This window comes from Anabrus simplex, chromosome 2 (genome assembly GCF_040414725.1).
Source record: "Anabrus simplex isolate iqAnaSimp1 chromosome 2, ASM4041472v1, whole genome shotgun sequence".
NCBI classification, from domain to species: domain Eukaryota; kingdom Metazoa; phylum Arthropoda; class Insecta; order Orthoptera; family Tettigoniidae; genus Anabrus; species Anabrus simplex.
The window spans coordinates 9,402,058-9,428,989 of NC_090266.1; the positions used below are offsets into that span (position 1 = coordinate 9,402,058).

Sequence of the window (26,932 nt, forward strand, 5' to 3'; positions counted from 1 at the left end):
GGAAATGTAGTAAGCAGCCTGGCTATGCTGACGACTTGGTCTTAATGGCAGACTGCGCCGAAAGCATGCAGTCTAATATCTTGGAACTTGAAAATAGGTGCAATGAGTATGGTATGAAAATTAGCCTTTCAGAGGCTAAATTGATGTCAGTAGGTAAGAAATCCAAGAGAATTGAATGTCAGATTGGTGATACAAATCTAGAACAGGTCGATAATTTCAAGTATTTAGGTTGTGTGTTCTCCCAGGATGGTAATATAGTAAGTGAGATTGAATCAAGGTGTAGTAAAGCTAATGCAGTGAGCTCGCAGTTGCGATCAACAATATTATGTAAGGAGGATGTCAGCTCCCAGACGAAACTATCTTTACATCGGTCTGTTTTCAGACCCACTATGCTTTACGGGAGCGAAAGCTGGGTGGACTCATGATATCTTATTCATAAGATAGAAGTAACAGACATGAATGTAGCGAGAATGATTGCTGGCACAAACCGGTGGGAACAATGACGGAGGGTACATGGAATGAGGAGAAAAAGGCTAACTTAGGAATGAACTCGATGGATGAAGCTGTATGCATAAACGAGCTTTGGTGGTGGGGTCATGTGGGGCAAATGGAGCAGGATAGGTTACCTAGGAGAATAATGGACTCTGTTATGGAGGGTAAAAGGAGTAGAGGGAGACCAAGACGACGATGGTTAGACTCACTTTCTAACGATTTAAAGATAAGAGGTATAGAACTAAATGAGGCCACAGCACTAGTTGCAAATTGAAGATTCTGGCCACGTTTAGTAAAGTCACAGAGGCTTGCAGACTGAATGCTGAAAGGCATAACAGTCTTTAATGCAAATGTATGTATGTATGCATGTATGTATGTATGTATGTATGCAAGTATGAATCAAGTAATCCTGGTGAGGGTCCCATACACTGGAACCATACTCTAGTTGGGGTCTTACCGGAGACTTATATGCCCTCTCCTTTAAATCCTTACTACAATACCTAAATTCCCTCATAATGATGTGTAGAGATCTGTACCCTTTAATTACAATCCCATTTATGTGATTACCCCAATGAAGATCTTTCCTTAAATTAACATTTAGGTACTTACAATGATCCCCTAAAGGAACTTTCACCCCATCAACACAGTAATTAAAACAGAGAGGACTTTTCCTATTTGTGAAACTCACAACCTGACTTTTAACCCCATTTATCATCATGCCATTGCCTACCGTCCATCTCACACCATAACCAAGGTCGTTTTGCAGTTGCTCAAAATCTTGTAACTTATTTATTACTCTGTACAGAATAACATTATCTGCAAAGAGCCTTATCTCTGATTCCGTTCCTTTACTTATATTATTGATATATATAAATTAAGGTCCAATAATACTGCCTTGGGTATTTCAGTCTGAAATAATATGTCAACGAGATAATTTTAATAACTGATGGAAAGAATATCATGGTAAGTTATCATGACAGTAATTGAGATGAGCATTAGAAGCATGAATAATTAATATGTTCATCAGCATTTTATGAATAAAGGGTAGGACCTTTGGTTCTTCCCTGTTGTGACCGTTCACAACGTCACCTATGGCATGTCATGATATCCAGGAGATGAAATATGCCGTTTTCCGCGTCTTTCTACGATAAACACTGCCCAAGTTGGAATTTTTCTTCCCGCTCCGGGACTCGATTCGCAGTATCCAGAGTCGCGCGACCTAGCTCTAGTTGCTGGTAATTAGCAGCAAGGCAGTGCAAGAGCGCTTGTACGTGAAGTTTTATCACTCCAACCGCGAGCGAGATGAAAAGAGACGCGCTATCACGTGACGGAGAATCTAGGTCACTAGCTGAGCCCAGAGAGTATATCCAACGTGAAAACTAGCATTATACCCTGTTTTCCTCGCTCATTCACCACTGCCAACTTATTGACTTCAGCTGGTTTTTTCTGTTAATTTTTATAAATCGCAAGATACTCAGTGGATCATTAAGTGCAAACATTCATTTTAATCAGGAAATTTTACGCATAATTATGAGACCGAGAAGTGCTCTACTTGACTGACAGAGCAGTAACTACGCTGTAACTACGCCACTGCAGCTAAGTCACAGCTGGATATCTGCTACGTAGACATTTCGAAAGCTTTCGATTCGGTTGACCATACTCTGTTGCTCCATAAACTCTCCGAACGATTTAATATACATGGCAGTCTTCTGACCCTTCTTGCTGGCTTCCTACATAACCGTTGGCAGAGAGTGGTAATATCAGGCACTTCATCCTCATGGTTACCAGTCACCTCCGGTGTCCCACAAGGCAGTACTCTTGGCCCCTTGCTGTTTTCTTTGTTTATGGACGATCTGCCGTCCGAAATCAACGAAACAGCGAATACCCTACTCTTTGCTGACGACTGCAAGATATTTAGGGAGATCAGGAATCCAGCAGATGCAGCTCTGCTACAGTCCTCACTTAATGCCCTCTCAAACTGGTGCCGTAGTTGGAAACTTATCCCCAATCCAGAAAAATGCAGCCACATGACCATAACACTACGTAAATCTCCTCTACCGACATCATATTACCTACTCGACAAGCCCATCACCGTGGTTACGCAACAGCGTGACCTAGGTGTAATATTCGATACAAAATTACAATTTAAGACCCATATAGAAACATATACAACCAAGGCTATGAAATTACTAGGCATTCTCTATCGCTTCACAGAAATTTCTGACCCCATTGCTCTTCGTCACTTCTTCCTCACGATCGTTCAACCTCTCTTAAACTACTGCTCTCCGATTTGGACAACAGCCGCCCCCTCCAATACTAAGCAGTTAGAGAGAGCAGTGTCCTTCTTTGCTGCAATTGTAAGGAACAGAAACCCCAAGCTCAGAAATCCGTTTACGCAGCAGGTATTAATGGCAATTAATGTGTCACCGCTGCACATCAGGCGACAGGTAGCTGACCTGAGTTTCCTCCACGAGATCTTAAATGGACATTACCGCTCGGAACATCTTGTTTCTCTCTTCTCTCTCCGCGTTCCTTCCCGCTCCACCAGAACCAAAGAACTTCTCCACATTCCCCACACTCAGCACTCAATACTTCAACGATCTTTCCTAATCCGCCTCCCAACACTCTTTAACAATATTAATAGGAGACAAGAGCTTGATATAGCATCAAATAAAAGTGTATTCGAGAGGTGTGTAAATAGTATCTTAAAGATAAGTTGATGTGAAGGGATTATACCGCCATCTTGACCCACGACGACTTGGCTATGAACATGGACATTCTCATGGTTTTCGATTTGGACAGTTATTAGTAGGATGTGTACCTGATCTTGTTATATTTTGTTAAGTTTGTTATATTTTATTATGAAAGTTTACATTTGTTAAATAGTCTGTTGACAGTGCAAGTGAAATTTGCTCAGTGTAGCTGTATCTTGTGCTTCGTGAATAAATAAATAAATAAATAAATAAATAAGTAAACAAGGGTGCGTCTTAATGACTAACAGATGTTGGACCTTAACCGTGCCCTGTGCTCGTCAGCATTCACCGACAGAGACAAAAGGACGCTTGAGAATCTACGAAGCTATTTCAAAAACATTCACGCAGTGAAAATGGGAATACAGGAGCTGTACGTTGCATATTACCGGACCGAATTCTGAGAAGGAATTGCATTTTTCCCCCACCCTCAGCATCCAAGTCTCTCGCGTAGTTCGCCTATATATTCAAGAGCTGAGAGGCAGACACTACCCAGTTCATTTTCAGTGCAATGCCAGTACGGTAGTAATTCGTCGCGATTTGTGTGTGAGTCCTTTATGAAGAAATCATTTTTGTGAACAGTGTAACGCAGTAATTTATTGAAGCCTGTGAATATCTGCGGAAATAACCACAATCTAAGTAAGATGTTTGCGAGCACAGCGTGCCGCTAATTAATATAGTAGGAACAGTACGAAACCGTAGTGACCGCTGTCCGTGTGTCGAAGAGGTCGTGCGTCGAGTCCCATATATGCCTAAACTAATACGGGTCAATTAACCTCAATAGCCTTGTATCTCAGTGCGTGGAGTGTGTGTGTACTCGATATAAATGAGGGATATAAAGAAAGTGAGTGAACGGCTCAGTGTCGGCATAATTAAGGGCAGTGTCACGTATATAAATCCATAATGCAGTTGAGAGCCTGACTTACGCATGACTAGGTGAAATAGAATATGTATGAAATGCGGTCGTGTGAGACGAGAAATTTTAACCCAGTAGTGGCCTAACCAGTGACATTCTTTATTCAGGGCCTAGAATAGCTGTATGCTGTTTATAAAAGAATAGGTATATGAGAAGGGAACAGTGTCGGGTGCCAGAGACATTACCGGCATTGGGTTGGAATGCTCGTGCTATTGAGGAGATCCAACCATATATTCAAATTGTGATGTGTAATAAACTAACGCATTCACATGAGATAACTTTCCCTCATTTACATGTCTATGAGAACGTCGACATCCAGCTGAATGCCAGAGTTTTTCCTATGTACCGGAGAGAACGAGACACCTAGCTGTTTGCCGGAATTTCGCCTGGTAGCAGCGAACGTCTGGAACGTCGCTGTCATGTTCGTGACCATCCAGGAAGTCATCACAGGTCTTCGCATCGCTGATGACGTGATGGAAGCCGAGTAAACCATGGTTGCCTCCCTGTAAAGCTGTGTTCGCGGTATCCAGAAAGGCTAAGTACACTTCCAAAATATTAAGTAGCTTTGAAAGTCGTTTTTCTATTGTAAATTTAAAAGTAAAGTTGCATGCAGATATAATGCAGATCGCCAATATCCTATTTCAGAGGGATAATAATAATCTCATTTCTTTTTGGTTTTTATTAAATACAGTCGTCATGGTTTGGGAATAACCATATTTTACTTCCATTTTTTTTGTATATAAGGGTTAGTAATGCATGACGTAATTATAAGGACCTTAGATTAATTAACTGTGAAGTGCTGTCAAGTAGAGAGGGCTTAAATATTCTGTAAAAATTACTCCAGTTATCATCTTTCCATAGCACATAGGAGTCATCAAGATTTTCAGTAATTCACTTTTTTTGGTGCGCTTCACCTGGTAGAGATCCCTCCTAATTAGTAACTAAGGCACCTGGAACAAGGCATCGAGACAGTGGGTATATTACATCGTTAATTATTTAGTTCGCGAGTGCGTGAGGTAAATTTGAACCCTTGTGGCAGGAGATCATCATTAAATCTGCATCGTAGTCAATGTACCGAGAGGAGAAACGAGATGGTTGAACAGGCTGTAGCCATAATATATAGTGTGAAATGAAAATGTGAAGTTCCCTTGGAATCTGTTATGAAGATACGCGATATGGATATCGCGATATGAATGTGCCGATTACGGCTGAATATAAAGCCGGGATTTTTTGTGACGCCATTGTGGGCAGTATTGAAAGAAGTGAATAGATTATTTGCCGTGAAATAACTGTCCGGGAAGTGCTGGCAGGCCGTCCCTTGGAAGTGTGTCACGGGGAGGGAACAGCTGAGATTTATGGCTCCCTTTAAATGGAGCAAATGTGTCTCCTTCAGTGAAAGGAAACAACTAAAGTGGCGAGTTTCTTTCCTTTGGATACAATGATTACGTGCATCTATTTAAATATTGCCAACGTCGCACAGATTCCAACATGCATTAAAAGAAGGGTCCCTCCAATTTCTTTTCTTAATTATTTACAGCGTGCAGGGAATTCCAGGTTAGATATACCCCGTCTCAGAAGATCCTGGGTTCGTCCAGGAGACAGTGAAAGTTTATGTTCACTGTTACCAACAGCGGGTGGCTTGTACCATCTGTGATTCGAGTGAGTGTGTGAAATGTATATATTCTTGTCCATTTATTACAGGTAGTGCTATGATACTTTGTTTGTGATGTCTGGTATTGAAGTCGCAAAGTGCTTGTCCATAGGTAGCAACGTTGTGTAAATACTGTCCTGTTATGTGTATTGATAAAAATCCTAATGAAATGAGCGTGTTTATTATACTGCCTATTTGGCAACGTTTAACTTAAGGAAGTGTTGTAACGCGACTTTCAAAGGATTGGGAGTGTAAGTTGCCTATTTCAGTTCATCCGATTCTAGCAGACTTATATCATAATTTGATACAATTTGAATATATTAATTATCGGCAGGTAAACAGATTTACAGCGGGGTATGTCCATACTGATTAAATATGTGTGTGATTAATATAAGTGTAGAGTGAAATAATTCGAGAGGAAGCGCCCCTCTAAATCTGAGATAGTGTAAATAATCCAAGAGGGGACGCCTTCTTAAGTTTGAATATTTCAACGTATAATGAAGTGTAGAAAAAGACTACCGAACATTTAAACATCAAGATCACCCAAATTACTGTATGTAAGGTGTTTGTATGGCATATCCATATAAATAATATGTGTTTCACTAGTATAAGTAAAATTTGTTATACAAGATATAGTTTCTCTTCTCATTAGTAATGAAATAGTATTCCTCTCATAATTAACTTTTCCCCCTATTATAGAGACTATTACTAAAGAACTTACCGCCCCATCGGACGGTCTACAGACCCGAAAATGCGATACCGACTCAGCTGGCGAATTATTCTAGTAGGGGAGGGTGAGGCTTCGACAACCGGGCTGAGTACGAGGCTCACCGATGGTGCTCCATTCTAACGTCATATTTATGAACAATGGTAACTGGTTCATGTACTGATGACTTGGACAGGTACACTATAAAGGAAAAATCTTATGTGTACAATTCATGTATTGTTTAGGGTAAACAGATACCTAGAGGTTTAGGGTATGAAGCTTAAATTATAGTTCCTACGAACTCTTATTACACATTATAACTAAGCACAGTTAAACTTATGTTTGGTTTTCCTGTTTTCAATTCAGAGATTCTGCTCTCAAAAATAGTTCATTTTTACGATAAAACTTATAATAAAACCTACCTCATTTGTTTATTTCATTTTCACTTTTTGTTATTTATGTTAATAAACTGGTCATAGTGTAGCGAATAGAGTAGGTTTCCTCGTGAAAGACGAGGTAAGAATCGTGTACCTAGCGACTGGCTGCATGGTTTGGGGCTTATAGCTTTGAGTTCCATTGTTGGCAGTCCTGAAAAAACTTTCCGTGGTTTCCCAGTTTCACACCAGGCAAATGCTGGGGCTTTTAAGGCTGTTTCCTTCCATTCCATGACTGCCATAAGACGTATTTCTGTCGGTGCGACGTAAAGCCAATAAGAAATTGTGGTGAGTGGAGGAGTAGGACAGGTACAAAACAAAACACAATTAGTAAACACAGAATTCATGTACCTCTTGATCGGTGGCATCCTGTTTCCCATAACGTATATTATCCATTATAGTGCCAGCAAAGAGTATAGGTTCTTGGTTAATAAAACCAATTGCCTTGCCTCTAAGCCAGGTGGGGTCCAATTCTCGAATATCTATGTCATCAATAGTGATGCTCCCATCATCGACATCATAGAACCTAAAACAGAGAAGTTCAATAACTCAGATATATAATGTTCAAAGCCTGATAGGTTCTCTATTACATAGGAATATATCAGACCAGGACTGACAACTCCTTTTATTACTTATGGCTATATTTGGACTGCTTATACACTTATGCATCTTGGGTGTTTCATGTTATAAAAGAGAAATTTTCAGAAAGGACGTTGATGATACTGTCCCCGTCAAATATGGCGATATTTAGTATATTTCCAACAAGCGGATATTAAAATTTTTATTTTCTGCCTGGAGCAGTAACTTGTCATTTGGGAAGTAGTGTGGCGAGCTGAAAACAAGTTGTTTCGTTATTCAGAGGGGCGACGTATTGATCGAGCTTCGACCAAGGCCAAAGCAAATCACGTGACGTGTCCATACTGCCTGACACGCGCGAACGACAGACAGCTTGGTTCCAGAATAGTCTGAGCCAATTAAAGGAGACCTGATGACCAATTACAGTTCTGGTTGGAATACACGCCTCCCGAGCCGAGAATATAAAAAGCCTCGTTACGAGCAAATCACTCTCTGACTGTTCTACTCTGCTTTGAATGTTCTACGCTGCATTCTGAAAATTCTGTACTTGCTACGACCACGTGGAGGAGTAATTTTCAGCGCAAGCAGACGCCCGTTCTGCCAACAATTCAGTGAACTAATTAGCTAACTCCTACGGAGTAAAAATCTTCTTAAAATCCAAGTTAAGTGGCTATCTAGAAGAATTATCAAAATTCTGCGTGTGTTTGTGCACATATTTATTCTTGCCATCTCAGTTACAGCTTACGTCCGGAACTTAATAGAAGTCGTCTTGAAAGCTGCAGTACAACAACATGGATAAGTCTCCATGGATCTCTAAAATGTGAGGCGTCTCTGGTCATGGGAAGGAAACTGACCGGGAAAATGCTGGAATGATTGACTGCTGCCGGAGATCGAACTTCATCTAAAACTTGAGTACCACTTAATTCAATTACTGTCTCATCTTTTTGTAAACTAGAGGTCTTTCTTCTTTAAATCGTAGAGCTATTACTTTTGTTGTAGTTAGAAGCATTTCATTTTTCCAATTCTTAAGGTGTCGTGGTAGACGAGTCACATGTGTGAATGAAATTTTGAACCTGTTAGAGTAGACATGTAGTTTGTCTTTGGATGATTTTCCGTGCTTTTCAGCTAAATATTTAAAAATCACTGAGCACGCGATAAATCTACTTTTGTGTAATGTTGAATTTTATCGGACTTGAATTTATGTGTACATTTTGTGAGATAGGGTCGAAACTAGAGTCTTTTCAAGATCACTTGCATTCCTTAGGATCGAGTCGTCTGATTTTATGATATTTCACGAGGATCAGTAGATGTAATAATCACTTGACTAATAATAAAAATGACTAAAGATCGGGTAAAAGAGAATTAAATGCTCGTGAGCCATAACTTTACAGTAGATTCCTTATATGTGAGATTGAATGTGCTCTCTTTATGAAGTGTCTGGAATATGACCAATCCTGCGGGATATTTGTTAGGTAATTGAGTTATTGGATGAGTTATTTATGATTATTGACTTGTTCTTGTGTTACTGGGAGCACAAGATGAATTATAATTATTGGAGCACGTGTTGCGTGTGTATTTCACGGACAGGGAATAATAATAAAGCGATTGAGGCTCACGGACGCGATAGTATCAACTTATCACCCATGCGCTGGTAGTGATTACGGATTTTATTGGAATCTTCAATTATTATGTCAAAAGTTAGATGATTTCCATCTGTATGAGAAGCATATTCTTACCCAAGTGATATCCCTAACTTCGATCACTAGTCACCATTAATGTTTAGAAGAAGTTCTGTACACAAATTATCTCCTACTGGATATGACGTGCCCTGACCATTCTAAAAATCAAAAGTAAACTTGCAGGAATAGGATTCGATGTAAATATTGTATATAAAATACGTGTTTCCCAGTATGAATGTGTGTGTGTGTGTGTGTAAATATGTGTATTTTTCTTGTTTCACGTTTTGTTCTATTTAACTTGATCTGGTCATGTGCTAGTGACGACGCAGATTACATTCATCGTTGTGTGCTACCTTAAGAAATAATTTTCGTACCCTTAAGGGAAAATTTGATAAGTTTAAGTCTAGGAAGACTAGGAAAGGATTTATTTTGTTGATGAACGTGATTTAAAAGGAAAGATCATCTCGTTATCTTCACAAAGGCAATCGATTTGTAAAATGAAATATTACTAGCTCACACGTGGATATCAAGGTTTTTCTAACACATTTATATTTGAATTTTGAAGTCTTTTGAAATTAATTTGAAACATAAATGCTATGCAAAGATAAGAAGTAGATGTTCACTAGCTGCATAATTACTTTGAATTTTGGTGATAATGAGTCGCAATAATTAATTGGAAAATGATTATTTTGGAATGTTAATGACAATTGCTAAGTGAATGATGATGTGAGGAATTAGAAACACGATCGTGTGATAGTGAAGAACGTGTTAATTAAATAAGGAGAGAGATTGATAACAATAAAAACAATAAATAATTAATTTTGAACTTTTTGAAATTAATTTCGACTTTCTATCAAATCTTATACTGGTGTTATGGACCAGTGTTAAATGTCTTAAATGATAAAACTTTGTAGAATTCAGCTTAAACCACGTGTGGAGGCTACTTCAAAGTCATGAAGCCTTTAACTACTTTATTGTACAAATACTAGCAAGAAGTTATCAAGTTATTTTGTGAACATCTTTATTGAGTTTCTGAATTTCTTTCAGCCGATTATATTTTGATTTTTAAGGCGGTAGGCCTAATTTTTCTTTGATTTTCGTTACAGACCAGTAAGGCTGTCTATTAAGAAATACGTGCTTCTCAAAGAAGGAGGAAGAAATAGATGTTATGAAAGTTCCAATGTTAAAAAAAAATATCAGCCAGAATATTTTTATTTGTGATTTGCTTATGTTAATAAATGTCAGAGTGTTGTTTTTAAAATTTATTTTGAGCTTGGTCATCAACCCTTTTCCCTTAAATGCCTCTAGAAAACAATAGCCAATGAACGATCGGTCCCCCTCGGGATCTCTCGCTCACTGGCTGGGCTTAGCTAGGCAATAATGTGGGCAATACATGGTCTTAAGTCCTGCTGATTATTCAGAACTAATACTCAAACTGCAATTAGTAGCTTTATGTTAGTTTTTTAAAAATGATCATGGATCTTCCTGTATTATGCAGTGAGCTGGATCCCTGGTAATACTGCCTTAATAAGAAGAGCAAACTTTGTGCCAGAAACCTGTGGCCAACACTTCGGCTGCGAAATATGGGAAGCTTCAGCTTGTACGGATGTGTCGACCACAAACCATTTCCACTCCATATATGACCGAGAGGAGAAAGCAACCAGATTGTCGTCGAGAAGAACAAAGACCTCCCTTACCCAATATCAAGGTGAAAGAGGGGGACATGTGCAACAGAACAGCATTGTTTGAAGCAGTAAAAGAAAATAATTAACATGCACTGCACCTGCTGCAATGTGAAAACAGTTTCTTCTACAATTAACAATTTTACATCCAACTAAAAACTTTGTGGATTTCAAAAATGCCAAGGTGTCAGAATTTTGTTTTGTGGCAATAACTCTACCGACATGAAGCTGATGTAGTCGAGCAATTAAAAGCTACCAGTAATTAAAAACACACGAGATCCGCTTTGCACCGTTAACAAAATCTTCATGTTAATTTATTTTGTGAAACAAGCCATTGCCAACATTGCTTGATATTCAACAAATCTTAAATTTTCAACTATTTTGAGAGCTTGAGAAGATGTTGGTAGCAGGCGAGTTGGCCGTGCAGTTAGGGGCACACAGCTGTGAGATAGTGGATTTGAACGCCACTGTCGGCAGCCCTGAAGATGGTTTTCTGTGGTTTCCCATTTTCACACCAGACAAATGTTGGGGCTGTTCCTTAATTAAGGCCATCGCCACTTCCTTCCCACTTGTAGGCCATTCCTGTCCCATCGTTGCCATAAGACCTATCTGTAAAGCAAATTGCACAGATTATACAGACACTTCAGTTACTTTCTGTCCGTTGTCACTTTTTTGCACTATCACAGATCAATCAATCAATCAATCAATCAATCAATCAATCAATCAATCAATCAATCAATCAATCAATCAATCAATCAACCAATCAATCAATCAATCACAACTGATCTGCATTTAGGGCAGTTGTCCAGGTGGCAGATTCCCTATCTGTTGTTTTCCTAGACTTCTCTTAAATGATTGCAAAGTAATTGGAAATTTATTGAACATCTCCCTTGGTAAGTTATTCCAATCCCCAACTCCCCTTCCTATAAACGAATATTTGCCCCAATTTGTCCTCTTGAATTCCAACTTTATCTTCATATTGTGATCTTCCCTACTTTTAAAGACACCACTCAAACTTATTCGTCTACTGATGTCATTCCACGTTATCTCTCTAATAACAGCTCGGAATATACTGTACCACTTATTACAAGTGACTATTTTCATTTTGACCATAATTTTAAACATAACACTTAGTCGAGCATCTTTTCTCCTTTCTCCCAAGTCTTCCCAGCTCAAACTTTGCAACATTTTTGTAACGCTACTCTTTTGTCGGTAATCACACGGAACAAATCGAGCTGCATTTCTTTGGATTTTTTCCAGTTCTTGAATCAAGTAATCCTGGTGAGGGTCCCGTACACTGGAACCATACTCTAGTTGGGGTCTTACCAGAGACTTATATGCCTTCTCCTTTACATCCTTTCTACAATGATCCCTTGGAATAAGTTTTTTCTTCACGTCTCAGATCTTTACACACTCTTATGTTAACATAATTTCTTATAACTAATTTCTTCTAAACACGTACTTTGATTGCTTGTAATGGTTTTTGTATTACATAGTTATCCATCATAGCATTTCTCAAGGAGCTTCTTATCATTAGCATTGCTGTTAGCATTAATTATTATATTTGGAATGCTATTTATTATTCATCTGCAAGCTTTAAAGACAGTATTTCAACCTTTCTTCAAGTTGGCCCTCCTGTTAGGATATAAGCTGTGTTTTTAGAATTAATGTATATCCTAAAGTTATTCATATCTATTTGTACACTCCATTCTTACTGTACAGTCTTTTAATTTCTAGTCAAAAATCTTATATAATTGTTATACCCTCAATTAATTTATATCTATTTGTGCACTCCATTCTCACCATTTGTACTCAAATATTAATTGATATCTATTTGTACACTCCCTTTTAACTGTACAGTTTTTCTATCTGTATTCAAAAATCTTACTAAACTGTTCTTGCTAGAGTATAAAAAATTATATCTTTCCGCTGGTTCAAAAGAGAAAAAAATATGTTATTTGAAATTCCCCCTCTTTCTCTACCACTCAGCCCCTCTTATTTTCATACCACTGCACACTCATGTACATTTACAGGGATTTTACTTTGTTTACATAAGCGTTACCCCTATGGTGACGTAACAATAGACTGGTTTAATGAAACATTAGAGAAAGAGGGGGAATTTCAAATAACATATTTTTTTCTCTTTATTCCTTGATCTATACACTGCACCACTGATGTCTTGAAGTGGGCCATGCAGTTATTGATAAAAAAGAAGATACTCCTGTTAGATCTATGCCACTCTCCAATTTCTCTAAAGTTCACTGGCCTTTCAGGCCTTATTAGTCTTGTACTGCACTGGAAGACTTTCCACAGATTTAAACCACCTTGGCTTTCAGTACTTGTAACTGTAACTAACTCCTTGCTTCCACTGGTTTATTTTCCTCTTTAAAAATATTAATATTATTTTGAAAAATATGAACTTGTTTCATCAACATTAAGTATGTCTTTTGGGTCACAATCCTCACCGACTTCACACAAACCCCCTAAACACACATCACCCTTCTCTACACTCAACTAAAGCACTTTCACCACATGTTTTTGAAAACAATGTTCATTTTACTAGCATATTCCTTAGCTTTGGCTTGAACGTGATTCACAAACTTATAAATGCTGGCAAACACACCACCTTTTACAAGTTTCCTCTTTCTGCCTCCATCTCTTCTTGGTAATGTATCCCACAGTCATTGCTCACACCACACTTCAACCCTGTGAGCAACGTGCACTGAAAAAATACAACTTAGTTATGAGATGTTCACCTACTGCCTTATGTTCGATGAGATATTATCTTTGTATTATCTATATATATATTCACGATTTTTTCTGTACATTGCTCAGAATTTGAAAAGAATGGTATTTCTGTATCAGTCGTGTCCATAATAACAAGGAAATGCACTTTTTACTTTTCCATAATTTCTGTCTGCCTGTCTCTCTGTATGTATCTATGTATGTACACGCATCACGAGAAAACGGCTGAAGAGAATTTAATAAAAATCGGTATGTGAAGTCGGGGGATGGGCCACTACAATCTAGGCTATAAATCATTTTACTCTCGCTGAGTGAAATGGTAGTTTAGGGGAAGACCTACAATTTAATTTTCAAATATTTATATTATTAGCGATCCTATCGACAAATGCTACATAAGCTATGTAGAATTAAATTTCTGATCATTTATGTCATACATTGTTACCGTACAGGCTTTGATAACACAGATATTCATGAATTTGTATTTTTGTTGCCAAAACCATATCGACGCCGAGCCACGAGAAAATGGGTTAACCGAGTTTAATGAAAGTTGGTATATAGAGTAGGGAGAATAAGAAACTACAGTCTAAGTTATAAACAATTGAATTCACCCTGGATAAAATTGTAATCTAGGGGAAGGCACCTAAAATTTAATGTTTAAGTACCTATGTTATTGGCCCTTTAGAAAAAAACTACATAACATTTATGTTTTATTCAGTTTTACCGCACTGACTACAAGCATGATATTTGAGAGTCGGAAGAAAACTAAATGTGAAGGCCTACAATATTGATAGCCCATAAAATTATCAACAATTTCATTACATTCACCACTGTTTGTTGTGATGTCCTTTGTCTCTTATGCTGCCGCTCCGATAGATGGGATTACTGCTGCATACGAAGTATAACAGCCTGACTGAATATTGCTGGAAAATAGCTGAGGAAATAGAAAACTTTCTTCTTTAGCACGTCATTCCTCTGGTTCATACACTTTCTGATACCGTACTGCTGGTACGCAACACACTGGTTTATCATAGTATTGATCCCTTCTCTGGCGTGCTGTTTTGAATGAGCAGTGTGCACACTTAAGGCAGAGCCTCACTTAGTAGTAGTAGTAGTAGTAGTAGTAGTAGTAGTATGACCTGGTCTAGAATTATAATTTACAATTTAGGCATATTCCAAATTATAACACCACAATTCATTAAATAACTCACAATTCAGCCCAGAAAAGAGCCGTTTCTTAAAAAGAGCTTGTTTCTCTTCACTTTTATTAAATTCTACATTCATTTTATTCAAAATTAGCAGTGAAGAGGTTTCTCCTCTGGCTTGGAGGAAAAATTTGCCAGATTTCTCCACCGCCAGTGTAGCGAATTGAGATTTTCCGACTCATTGGGTACTCCTAGGAAGCAGATTAGTATACGGGCATAGTTTCTGTCGTGGGACTCTCCACTATTCGAACCCCCTCCCCGAAAAAAGACTACGAGTGTTCACGGATCACGGCTGTCTGCGGCCTGGTATTCCAGCTCTGGGACTTTGGATTGTTAGATTGGCAGCGTAGTACTGTTCGTTAAGTGAGAAAATGTGTTGTTTTTCGTTTGATCAAGTATTTCATGTGAAATCATTGGTTTTGCTCACGCGATTGCTGCTGATGTCATTGTAATGACTATGTTCATTTCAGTTGGGAAAACCACTAAGACAGTCTTTCTGAGGATGTTAAAAGGCAGGTGGAGAGTGAGTGTCTGCTATTATAATGAAATTCTCTAATCTGATTGTGACTGATGGTAGGCAAGCGGGCCTATCATTACAATGAAAACTCCCTAACGCAGTCTTCATATGAGAAAAGATGCTTGGTGACTTTCCCGTCGCATTTCTAGGGTAACAGTAAGAGCTATGCAATTTAATACAGCCTTGCTCACAAGGTGTACACTACCTAACCTACAATTCTGAATACAATGTAGAATTCCGTAGTGAAGCAGGGGTACATAAGCCAGTCTGTTTATAAATCAGTTATCTTCATTATTGTTTGAGTGCGAAAATCAACATGTTTGTGTTTTCTGATCAGATATCTGAAGACTGAACATACATACATAATTACACAGTTCAAAAATATTAAGAGAAAATGTGTTGTAACGTCTGGTATATGAACGTTAATTTTGTAGATGGGGTTTCAATGGTTGTACAGCATACCTTGAGACCTTAGACACTCAAGGTACGTCAAATTGAGGTTATACTCCATCTGTATTAGACTGTTAGGTGACCCTTCAAAACAAAGTGAACAGCGGTGTGTCCGTGTGTCGTTGTGATGTACACAGACTACTGCGGTCATCTGAGCACGCTGTATTTAAACCAGCACATCCCATGAGACATCTTAACGAGGTTCAAGTCGCAAGGGCCGTCACTTTGATCCAGGAAGGATGGACTTTTCGTCATGTTGCTGTGAATCTCAATGTCTCTCCATCAGTTATTCACCACTTGTGGAATCACTACAGTGATACAGGCCAGTTCACAAGGAGGGTTGAACAAGGTCATGGATGCACGACAACTCCACAGGATGACCGATATCTGACCATCTGTGCGTTGCAGCATCGTTCAGCAACAGCCAGAGAACTGCAACAAGACCTCAGGAGGGCCACTGGAGTCAAGGTGTCTGACCAGACAGTAAGAAACAGGTTAAGAGAAGTGTCCTTATGACCCAGACGTCCTGTTTGAGTGCCCCATTTAATGCAGCAACATTACGCAGCTCGCCTCTGTTTGCCCGTACCTATCTCAACTGGCGACTTCGCCAATGGAGACCTGTGTTGTTTACAGAAGAGTCCAGATTTCCCCTGACACAGCTTGATGGACATCAGCATGTATGGAGACGCCGTGGTGAGCAGTACATGCTCAATATTGTCCAGGAAGGCGACCGATTTGGACAGGGTTCTGTGATGGTGTGGAGTGGCATCAGTATTGATGGCTGAACGGATCTTGTCGTCGTCCGTGGTAATCTTACCGCTGCGGGGTACATCGAGCAGATACTGCTACAGCATGTGTTGGTTGCTGCACACGGTGTTGGCCCTGAATTCGTACTCATGCACAACAATGCCAGGGCTCATGTAGCGCGCATCACCAAAACACCATCAAAGGGTAGGAAGTGTCCACCTATTCAATATCATTAAAACGTATATTGCCTTATAAAACTAGGCTCTCATTGAAGAATGGGACCTGATACCGTAACGTGACCTCTGTCGACTTATACGGAGCATGCCACATAGGTGCCAAGTTGTGATAAATGCTCGTGGAGGACATATACCATACTGAAGCTCTCCAACTGTGATAAAAATCCACCCTGGAGGACTGTTATCACTTTGTTTTCACCCCTATTTGAACATTTCCATATGTGTTCTGAAAATGAACGCGAATCCATCGATCTTCTTTAGTATACTTCAGCGGTAAAGAATAGAGGTTTAATTGGCAATATACCTGGGTGTATTGTTTTGTGGAGCATGGCATACATTCCCCTAATTTTTTGAACTGTGTATTACTTGTCTACATTGATTCCAATGTGTTACTGTTTCAGATAAGTCTGAGATTCTGTTACCTAACCTGCAGTGCAAGATGCCTCGTAATGTAGCTGTAAGACTATTTCTATGTTTGGTCTTCACAAAGAATAAAAAATTAAAGGCTCAGTGGCTAAGAAAAATGCCAACCAAGTTCACTGGTCTAAAAATACTTGATTGTCAGTAACAAGCATTTTTCACAATGTGATATTAGAAATGACAAGTGCATCATAAAAGGAGAATTTAAAGAATTTCCTCCTAAAGATTGAAACTAAAATAAGGTGCATTCCTTGTGTTTATTAAAAATGTGCTGAAGTATTTGAGCGACATAAGAAGTGTACAGAGAATATTTTTAAAATGTGGGGGAACTACAATTCTATCTGGCCAATGCAGTGAGCCTCAAGTCTAATCAAGTATTTATTAGAGAAAAGCTGATATCTTGCACTAGCACAGAAGTCTGGCTGGAAAAGGACACTGCAAGTTCATGATGGAACACTGCATTTGTTATTCATAAATCAATCAATCAATCAATACTGATCTGCATTTAGGGCAGTCGCCCAGGTGGCAGGTTCCCTATCTGTTGTTTTCCTAGCCTTTTCTTAAATGATTTCAAAGAAATTGGAAATTTATTTTATTTAAATGCAGTGCCAGGTGCGACTATTGTGGGTTCTATAATTGAGTAGCTGAGATCAAAGAAGGGACTTGCCACGCTTTTTACATTTTGAGAAAAACACAAAAAACTTCACAGGTTGTGTTACTGCTAATTGAAGTAATTTCTTTCTTAAATATTAGCAGAAATACCTTAAGTTGAACTTGTTAGTGAGTAATATGGGTGAGGTTTTGCAGTAAATAGGTTTTTAAAATGACAATGAAAGTGGCTGAGAAGTCCTCATTTTGATTTAAACACGAGCGAGTTTTAAAACAAGTCTGAAATCATTTATTTTTTTACATTTTTATTTATGTTAAATGTGCTACATGCAGTAGTACAGGAGGTACTGTACTGAGCTGTTTAACTCACTTCCTCAATCATCTTAGCATTACCATCAGCCTTAGCTAAATCTGTATAAGCCACAGGTATACTGTTCAAATTTGGACATTTTCCTGGTTTAACAAGCCAAAAAATCATGACTTACAATACCACTTGCATATTTAGAAACGTTCACACACTTGGATGCTGAAGAAAATTCAAACAACTTGTATGAAGTAACTGTCAACTTTTGCCCTTTCACAGTAATGGTCTTTCTAAGAATGGATCTAAATGCCCCTAAGAGCAAAGGCCATGTCCTTACAACATGTACACTATATATCAAAACATTGAACATGAGTATATACCATATCTTGCTTTCTCCTTTTCAGTTCTAAAGAGGAGAAATCTCTGTCGCATGCCCACGTGTAGGGAATATATGGCTGACTATTGCATACTGAAGTATACCAGAACTGCACCATCCGCACACTAGGTGACACACTTCATTTGGATCCTTCTTAGCTGTGACCTCGTCATGTATATACATAAAGGCCTTGTTATCCAGAAATCTGTGCACACCAAAAACATATACCTATGGCTGTCTATAACAGAACATTTCTGTAATGGGTATATGTGGCACTGGTATGTTTTGCATGAAGTCAAATGCAGGCATTTCTGACAATATTTTCTCTTCCCCAAGACTACTCTTGACACTTCTTCGTACTGTTCAAACATGCATTTTCTCGTAATTTATGGGGCTTTAGTTCTTTCTCTAACTTTGCCTTCAATCATACATTTGTTTCACTCTGAATTTTGCATTTAAAGTTCTCTCATGTAGCCTACTGTACATGTCCACATAAGGCTTCCCAAACCCATAGTTCAAATGGTCCTTGTGGTAATCATAAAAGTACCGGGCGAGTTGGCCGTGCGCGTAGAGACGCGCGGCTGTGATCTTGCATCCGGGAGATAGTAGGTTCGAATCCCACTATCGGCAGCCCTGAAGATGGTTTTCCGTGGTTTCCCATTTTCACACCAGGCAAATGCTGGGGCTGTACCTTAATTAAGGCCACGGCCGCTTCCTTCCAACTCCTAGGCCTTTCCTATCCCATCGTCGCCATAAGACCTATCTGTGTCGGTGCGACGTAAAGCCCATAGCAAAAAAACCTAAAAGTAATCATTTTTCACCTTTGGTTTGAAACCCGATTCTTCAGTTGGGCTTCCCTTGATATTTTGAAGCAATAAGTTCATATTTCTGAAGGAACACTCGCCAAAGCTTGTGAATTGAGAGACCACTCTGTAGGGGAAGGAATGCAAAAGCTCTTCAATTAACTCATCAGGATCTTACAGGATTTTCATTATTAATATGCTTCTCACGCTCCTTTCTGAGCAAGGTCACTTAACAACATGCAGAGCACTAAAAGTTCATTTGCAAAGAGTTTCCTCTTAACAACCAACTTTAATCTGAAACAGTGAATAATGTTCACAAAAATGTGGTTGCCAGCACATCTTCACGCTTCGCCAGCTGTTCCGGTGACAGCCAAGACCACCAGGGCCTTGCTGAGTTATTGTAAACATTCATTTCGTTTGTTTGTGGCGTATACTGTTATCTCGTGGTCGTCGTATTTGTGGTGACTACGGTACAATCAGACAACACATTCTTGCTTTGCATGTTATTGAATTGTGCCTTTGTCTCAATAGACAACCTGTAAATCAGTTGAAATATTTTCACTGTTAATAAACAATATCTCAGAATAACAACATGTTTTGCAATCTTCTGTCCTTTCCAGTTGACATGTTCCTTACCCCTAAATTTACTATCACTTTCTTTCCTTTCTCACCACTGCTTGCCATTTTCCCACTAATATCTAACCACTTCACCCATGTCCGTACAAGAAAAGGACATGTTCAGTTGACAAGTCCCCTTCTTCAACTTAACCACTCAACCACATTGCTGACAAGTTCTCAGAGCTTCAATTGTTGATAGCAACCTTGTACAGAATGTAATTACATAAGATTCTCAAGCATGTAGAGTAGCAAATGGGGTGTTAACATTGGCAAAGTAGTATTACAATACAATACAATACAATGGATTTATTTTGTCTGGGAAGATTACGGCCATAAGAACCTCTTTTCCATCTAACCAGAAAATACAGTATCTACATGTGCAAAACTGAAATAAATACACTTACAGTACAATTGAAACATCGTGCAACTACTAAACAATACAATATTATGATAAAAATAAAAAATAAAAATAGGGGAAAATAGGAGAATGATGATGATGATGATGAAGATGATTATTTACACAATTATGACATGATTAGCTAATTTCTATTAACCTTGGTAATAACAGTGGGATTATATAAAGTCTATAGTTTCAGGAAGCCTAATCTACAATATTTCCATAGCATTACTTAGTAGGTAGCGGTGACAGTGACAACGTTGAGGCTCCTCTGACAGAGACGGGTAGTGTATTCCATTGCCGTGCCGAAGGAATAACAAATGAGTGCGTATATCGTGTGGTGCGGTGAGGCAGAATAGATAAGAGTGTACCAGATTTCGACTCTGTTCCGAAACTGTGACTGGATGAGAGGTGATGAAACTGACTGTACAAGTAGGGAGGTGAGCACGAGGAGAATATCTGATGAAGAAGGCATAAAGCATGAAGATTACGGCGCCTGTTTGAGTTTTAGCCAACTGAGTTCATCGTAGGCAGGTATAACATGGTCAAAGTAACGTAGGTCACATATACAGCGAACACAGCCGTTTTGCACGCTTTGTAGTTTGTCATGGTGTGGTTCATGGTGATGGTGTGGGTTACTGTAGTCACGTCCTAATTCGTGACGCACGGGCAACGGCTGACTGGCCTAGTAAGTGGTCCTGAGAGTTGGGATACCAGTTGCTATGGAATGGGAGTGGGCATCTCGGACATATTCTGAGTCATGGCCCTCCTTGTGCTCAGGCGGCTAGGACTATACAATCCACCGGTGGTCCATAACCCGTTAAAGAGATCCTCACTTGGACTATGTGTAAGTAGGGTATCATCCAGCTTCATGAATTTACCGAGCTCAGAACATTTTAAGCAAGCCTCGGACCTATGGGAGTAACGGAGTCCCACTCCCATTTGACAGGCGAGGGACTCCTTGGAAACAACTTGGCGAACTAAATGGAATTCGATGGGGAGCTATCAATATTAATAGGGCTTATGGAAGAAAGAAAGTAGAACTGGCTGAGTCAGCAAACAGGATACATCTGGATGTGCTAGGAGTAAGTGATTTTCGGGTAAGGGGAGATAACGAGGAAGAGACAGGAGATTATAAAGTGTACTTGACGGGTGTTAGAAAGGGAAGGGCAGAGTGTAGGGTAGGGCTCTTTATCAGGAATACCATTGCACGCAACATAGTTTCTGTTAGGCACGTAAATGAGCGAATGATGTGGGTAGATTTGTCAGTTGGAGGAATTAGGACAAGAATTGTCTCAGTGTATTCACCACGTGAGGGTGCAGATGAGGATGAAGTTGACAGGTGTCTGTGAGAAATCGGTACGAGTCACTGCAAGTAGAACAACAGACGGAAGGTAAGGAACAGCGAAGTAGGAGGAAATGAAAAGGTAGGAAAGGGAAATGTAGGGTAGAGGATAGGAAAAGAAAGGTGGAACAGGGTCATGGGAGGGAGAAAAGGGAGGAGGAAGTAGCTTCTGCAGCCGTCAGGAAAGATAGGGGAGGCAAGGAGGGAAAGGGATCAAATGTTGTGGGTGGGGTTGAGGCTCTGGTCATGCGAGATTCAACTATTAGACATGTTGGGAAAGTGTGTGGAGGAACAGGAACCAGGGTAGAGTGTTATCCAGGAATTCTGTTAGGGCAGATTGTACCGGGCGGTACACCTCCATGCCGCGAATTCAAATATTGCGCCAGTTTAAACTCCTCTACAGGAGAAGTTTGGAACCTTGAAAACTGAACTAATTCTACTATTTCTTAAAAGATGTCACTACTGTAAATTTGGTAATCTTGTAGTGTTCTGAACTGTGTCTATTTTGATTTGTGTTTGTTTATTCCGTATCAAGAAGTGTGGACATTCTCTTCTAGATGGCACTACTTAAGAACTATAATTGTGCACCCTAGTGCGAAGTGAAGGAACTTTTTTTTGAAGAAATTTGGTATTCATAAGTTTTTTCTTTGTTAAATTTCTTTCAGTCATTTACTGGGTTGGCAGTATAACCCTTCTCTTTCCGCCTGTTTTGAATTTAGCCAATCCCGAATTTCTCTAATTAATTTTTGACCAATAATATGTTGCTTTAAGCTATCCAATAAAGTTGAGGGGGGTGTGGGTACTCATTATTGAAAGGTCTCGAATGTTCCACGAGGGTATTTAAACTGCTGATTTTCTTGTCTCGGTGCCACTTCATCGACATCTTGCTTAGTTTGTGATTATGTAGCAGGGGGCGGGAAGAGCCTCTTTCTTTGGGCAGCAATTCATCCACAAGGTAATGGCCGTTTAATAACTTTATTTCTTGCTAGCTCAGCAGTTTAACCCTCGGGGCAGGTTCGAAGCTTTTCTCGTGTAACATATTTTTTTTAATGTAACAGACATTTGGTAAAAATTCCGTCTCTTTAACTACAAATTGGAATAGAGAGTGCCTAACCCTCTCGAGCTCCCACTCATATTGTTTTGAGGTGACTATGTTTTCATAACCGTTTTTCTTCTCTTCGTAATGTAATAACGTTTTATTATCGTGTCACCTCCTTAGTATGGGATTAGCCCTTGCGTAAGCGCCCTAGTGCCAAGTAGGTTTTAAAAGGTGTATTAGGAGTGCAAGCTGCGCCTCCATTCTATTTTGTATTATGGGCCAGTAACTTAACCTGATGTTTTATTTTCCTCATGTAAAGGCCCTGTAGGTTGGGTATCAAATACCCCTGTTTCTTAGTGCGCCTTAACGGCAGATAGAAATGAAGTTTGTTGTAGCCTTGGATAGGCTTATAAAATTGAGAGCGGGTCTGATCTTTCCCTCTTCACGTTGTAATTAGGAGCAAGTGCTCCTTGTACTTAGGGGTTTTCTGCCCTTTAGCTATTGTGGTGGTGAGCTGAGAGCTCAGAAATTAATCTTGGGGCTCGAAGCCCAAATCTTGTAACTATTGTAATTTCTTAATTTTGTTCCTGCTACTTGGTACCTGTTACTCTGTTGTTGTTATCTGTTGATTTTTAAAAGAAAATATAACCTTTGTTAAAGTTTTAAATTAACTTTAATTTCGTAAGTTGAGACCAATTCCACCCAGCACCTTCTTTCACCTCTGCAAATCCACAAAACTCCGTAACAAGTGGTAGCAGAGCGTGGTTGAATGGGTCTCAATTTAGCCCCTTTTGACGGCTAAACACTGCTTTTTATTCGTACTCTAACAATTTTCTCAGTCGCTGGGAATTTTTTTTAATTTTTCAAAATTTTTCTGTCATCATGTCCGGCTCTCGCGACGTCCTCCATCCCGGCTGTTTGCGCTAGGAGGAATTGATCTATGAATTAACGATCAGGAATGTTCAATCTGGCGGCACGGTTGCGATAGACACCAATAAGTTAAAAGATTCCCTTGATTTGCCTATTACCACCCCGACGTTGGGAGGAAAAGAGATCGATGACGCTCTCTCCACGATCACTGATAATGCTACTGAGCTAGCATCTGTAGTTAGTTTTTCTGAAGTAAATGATCCATCTCCTAATCAACTCAAAAGAGTACAGGCCAAATTGTACCACTTTTATAATAGGGTATGTGATCTATTGTCACTGAAGTTAAATGACCTTCAGGGGAAGGAAGCTAGTGCTGTTGCTGAAAACCTGTCTAAAATGTCTAGTAAAGTTAGCCATTTGTTATCTGGATCTGCTATTCCAAAAACCGACCAGCCTATGGTAGTAAATATCGTAAGTGGGGAGGATTCCTCTAAGGAGGAAGGAGGTAGTACTGCGGAGGCTACCCAACGAACATCTGCCCCATTAGAAACTGTGTCCGATCGTCGCACGTCCATTCCACCTTTCGTGTTAAATAATCCTCCTTCTGAATCTGCTTCTACGCCACTTAGACCCCTTCCTACTACGTCCCCGGGTTTCAGCAGTTTGCCCCATCCTTTAGCAATGTTGCTCAGAAGTATTTCTAAGTTTTCTGTTAACTCTACCAGTGACGTAATTTCATTCTTAAGGTTTTTAGTTGAGTTTCAGGATCATGCCCTTGTTTTTTCTCTTTCCCCGTGTCAAATTTTGCAGATCATTTATCCCTATGCAATTGGTGTTCTCTCCGATAAGATGGTTAGGGCAATTGCTGAACAGTCATCCATAGAAGACTTCCATGCCCATCTGTTGGCAAATTTTATCCCCGCCCGAGCTAGGTCATCGCTCATTCAAAAGTACTACTACCGAGTACAACGGTTGGATGAAAATTTGGCAGACTTCATCCAAGACATTAAGTTTTACACTAGGGTATTTGCTCTAATTTTCCCTGAAGTTCAAATTGTATAGGCTATTGTGGAAGGAATTTCACCACCTTACAGATCATACTTGTGTTTTGCGTCGCGTCCGCAGACTTTCCCTGAGTTAGAGGCTATGGCTGTCTCAGCCGAAGGAGTTAGATACGCCGATACCTTGCGTGTCGCGAAAGAACCCCCTCCATCCTCTAGTAGTTTTCGGCCTCCACCTCACCGACCCATCACACCCCGTAAATGTTACGCTTGCGGGTGGCCTGACCATCTTCGCAATAAATGTCCATTGATCAAATCTAGTGGGACAAATAATGGAGCAGGTTCATCCCAATGTTGCTTTAAATGCGGCGCGTTTTCACATATTGCCAAGAACTGCCCTAATGCTAGCAGCACCCCCTCCTGCTCAACTTCTGGTGCAACTTCCACCAAGGCCCATAATAATAAGTGACTAGTGGCTTCGGCTGAGTCGGCGAACCCATCTTCCCGAGGCTCAGCCCCAAGTAAACATGTCGAAATTTCAGGGAAAACTCAGTCTTCAAATTTATCTTTTGAAGGTCCCAAAGAATGTCTTAGGATTGCGGCGGATACCTCCGCACCTGTTCCTTTTCTCAAAATTGAATTGAATAATGAACTGCTCTTTTAGATCCAGGCAGTGTTTGTTCAATTATTTCGGCTGAGTGGTATTAGAAATTAAAATCTATTTGTAAACTTCCTGATCTTTGCTCGTATTCGGTTCAATATGTTTCGGCTAATTCTTCTCCATTAGAAATTTTAGGTTCCTTAAATGCCAAAATTCGTATTTCTAAATTTACTTGGAAAGTTAAATTGTTTGTGGCAAAGCACTTGTCTTGCCCCATTATATTGGGAGCCGACTTCATGTCCCATACTGGTCTAGTGCTCGATCTTCAGAGCAAGTCGTGCACATTCATATTTGCTTCTAATTGTAAAATCCCTTTACTTAAATGTAGTTCTGTGTCATGCTCATCTGTTTCTCCTACCCAGGATGAGATGTTGTTAGATCTTAGACATCTACCTGAGGAGCAGGCTGATAGTATTCGTAAGTTGTGTCAGTCATTTCCAGAGGTGTTTTCTGATACTCTTGGTGTTACTGACCTTATTGAATACAAGATTGAGGTTACGGATTCTATTCCAGTCCGGTTTCCGCCTTATAGGCTGTCTCCTCCTAAAATGAAAGCTTTGAAGGAAATCATACATCAGATGTTAAAAGATATTATTATTCGGCCCTCTAAGTCGGCGTATTCATCGCCTATTTTCCTAGTCCCGAAACCCCAAGGTGGCTTCAGGCCTGTGATTGATTATAGGGCTCTCAATCGGAAGGTGGTGTTACAATCTGTGCCCCTTCCTGACCTTCATTCTTGCTTTTCCTGGTTTCGTAAAGCTAAGTTCTTCACCATACTAGACCTCAACCAGGCTTATAACCAGATTCCGTTAGCAGAGGAATCCAAGCACCTGACAGCGTTTGCCGCGGATTGGAATTTGTATGAATACAACCGCGTGCCTTTCGTGCTCCCCACGGGAGCAGCTGTGCTTACGAGACTGCTAGACAGGGTCTTCTCCGACATCAAATTTGAGTACTTGTACCACTATCTCGATGATGTCGTCGTATTTTCGGAGACCTTCGAAGAACACCTAGATCATCTGAGAGAAGTTCTCAATCGCCTTCGTAAGGCTGGGTTAACTGTGAAGTTGTCCAAGGTCGCCTTCACTAAGCCTTCCATGTCATTCCTAGGGCATATTGCGTCGCCCGATGATGTTGCTGTCGATCACTCTAGAACACAGGCCATCCGTGATTTCAAGCCTCCCAAGGACATCAAGGGTATTGCTAGGTTCATTGGTATGGTGAATTCCAGTCGTCTGTGAGACAGTGAGCTGAGCGGATGTGCTGAGTGGAGCGCGGAGCAATGGGTATCACGTTGACACAATATAGGATAGCGATCGGCAGATGGAACTGTAAAAAGGGAAGCAGAATGGAAACAAGAATGGAGTTAAAGGGTGAAAAAAGGAAGATGGTGGCTACGTTACTGGTGGCGGCGGTGGTGATGGTGTTGCTGATAATAGGAGGAGTAGAGATTAATCCCGACCCAGGTCCAGTAGGTTCCATTGGATGGGAAGAGTACGAGGCGATTAGAGAGATGATAAGAGAGGCTTGTCAGACGGAGCAAATAAAATAAATGTTCCGAGAGTTATCCAGGGAATTTATGGACCTAAAATTGAGTGTCAAAGAAGATGTAAAGAAGATTTTGGAAGAGGAAGGGTGTAATAAAGATGAATTAGACCTATTGAAGCAGAAGGTAAGAAGCCTGGAGTGGGACCTGAGAGAAACGA

The 26,932-nt window shown here is 39.9% G+C and overlaps 1 protein-coding gene across 3 annotated transcripts in view; it reads right to left on the minus strand.

The window, feature by feature from the left end:
- Positions 1-26,932, minus strand: part of LOC136863899 (mitochondrial potassium channel ATP-binding subunit) — a 789,801-nt gene that overhangs the window by 97,551 nt on the left and 665,318 nt on the right. For all 3 annotated transcript variants that reach the window (XM_067140310.2, XM_068226044.1, XM_068226045.1), the window contains one exon: positions 7,301-7,475. In XM_067140310.2, coding sequence (XP_066996411.2) covers positions 7,301-7,475 — 175 coding nt within the window. The remainder of the gene's footprint in view (positions 1-7,300; positions 7,476-26,932) is intronic.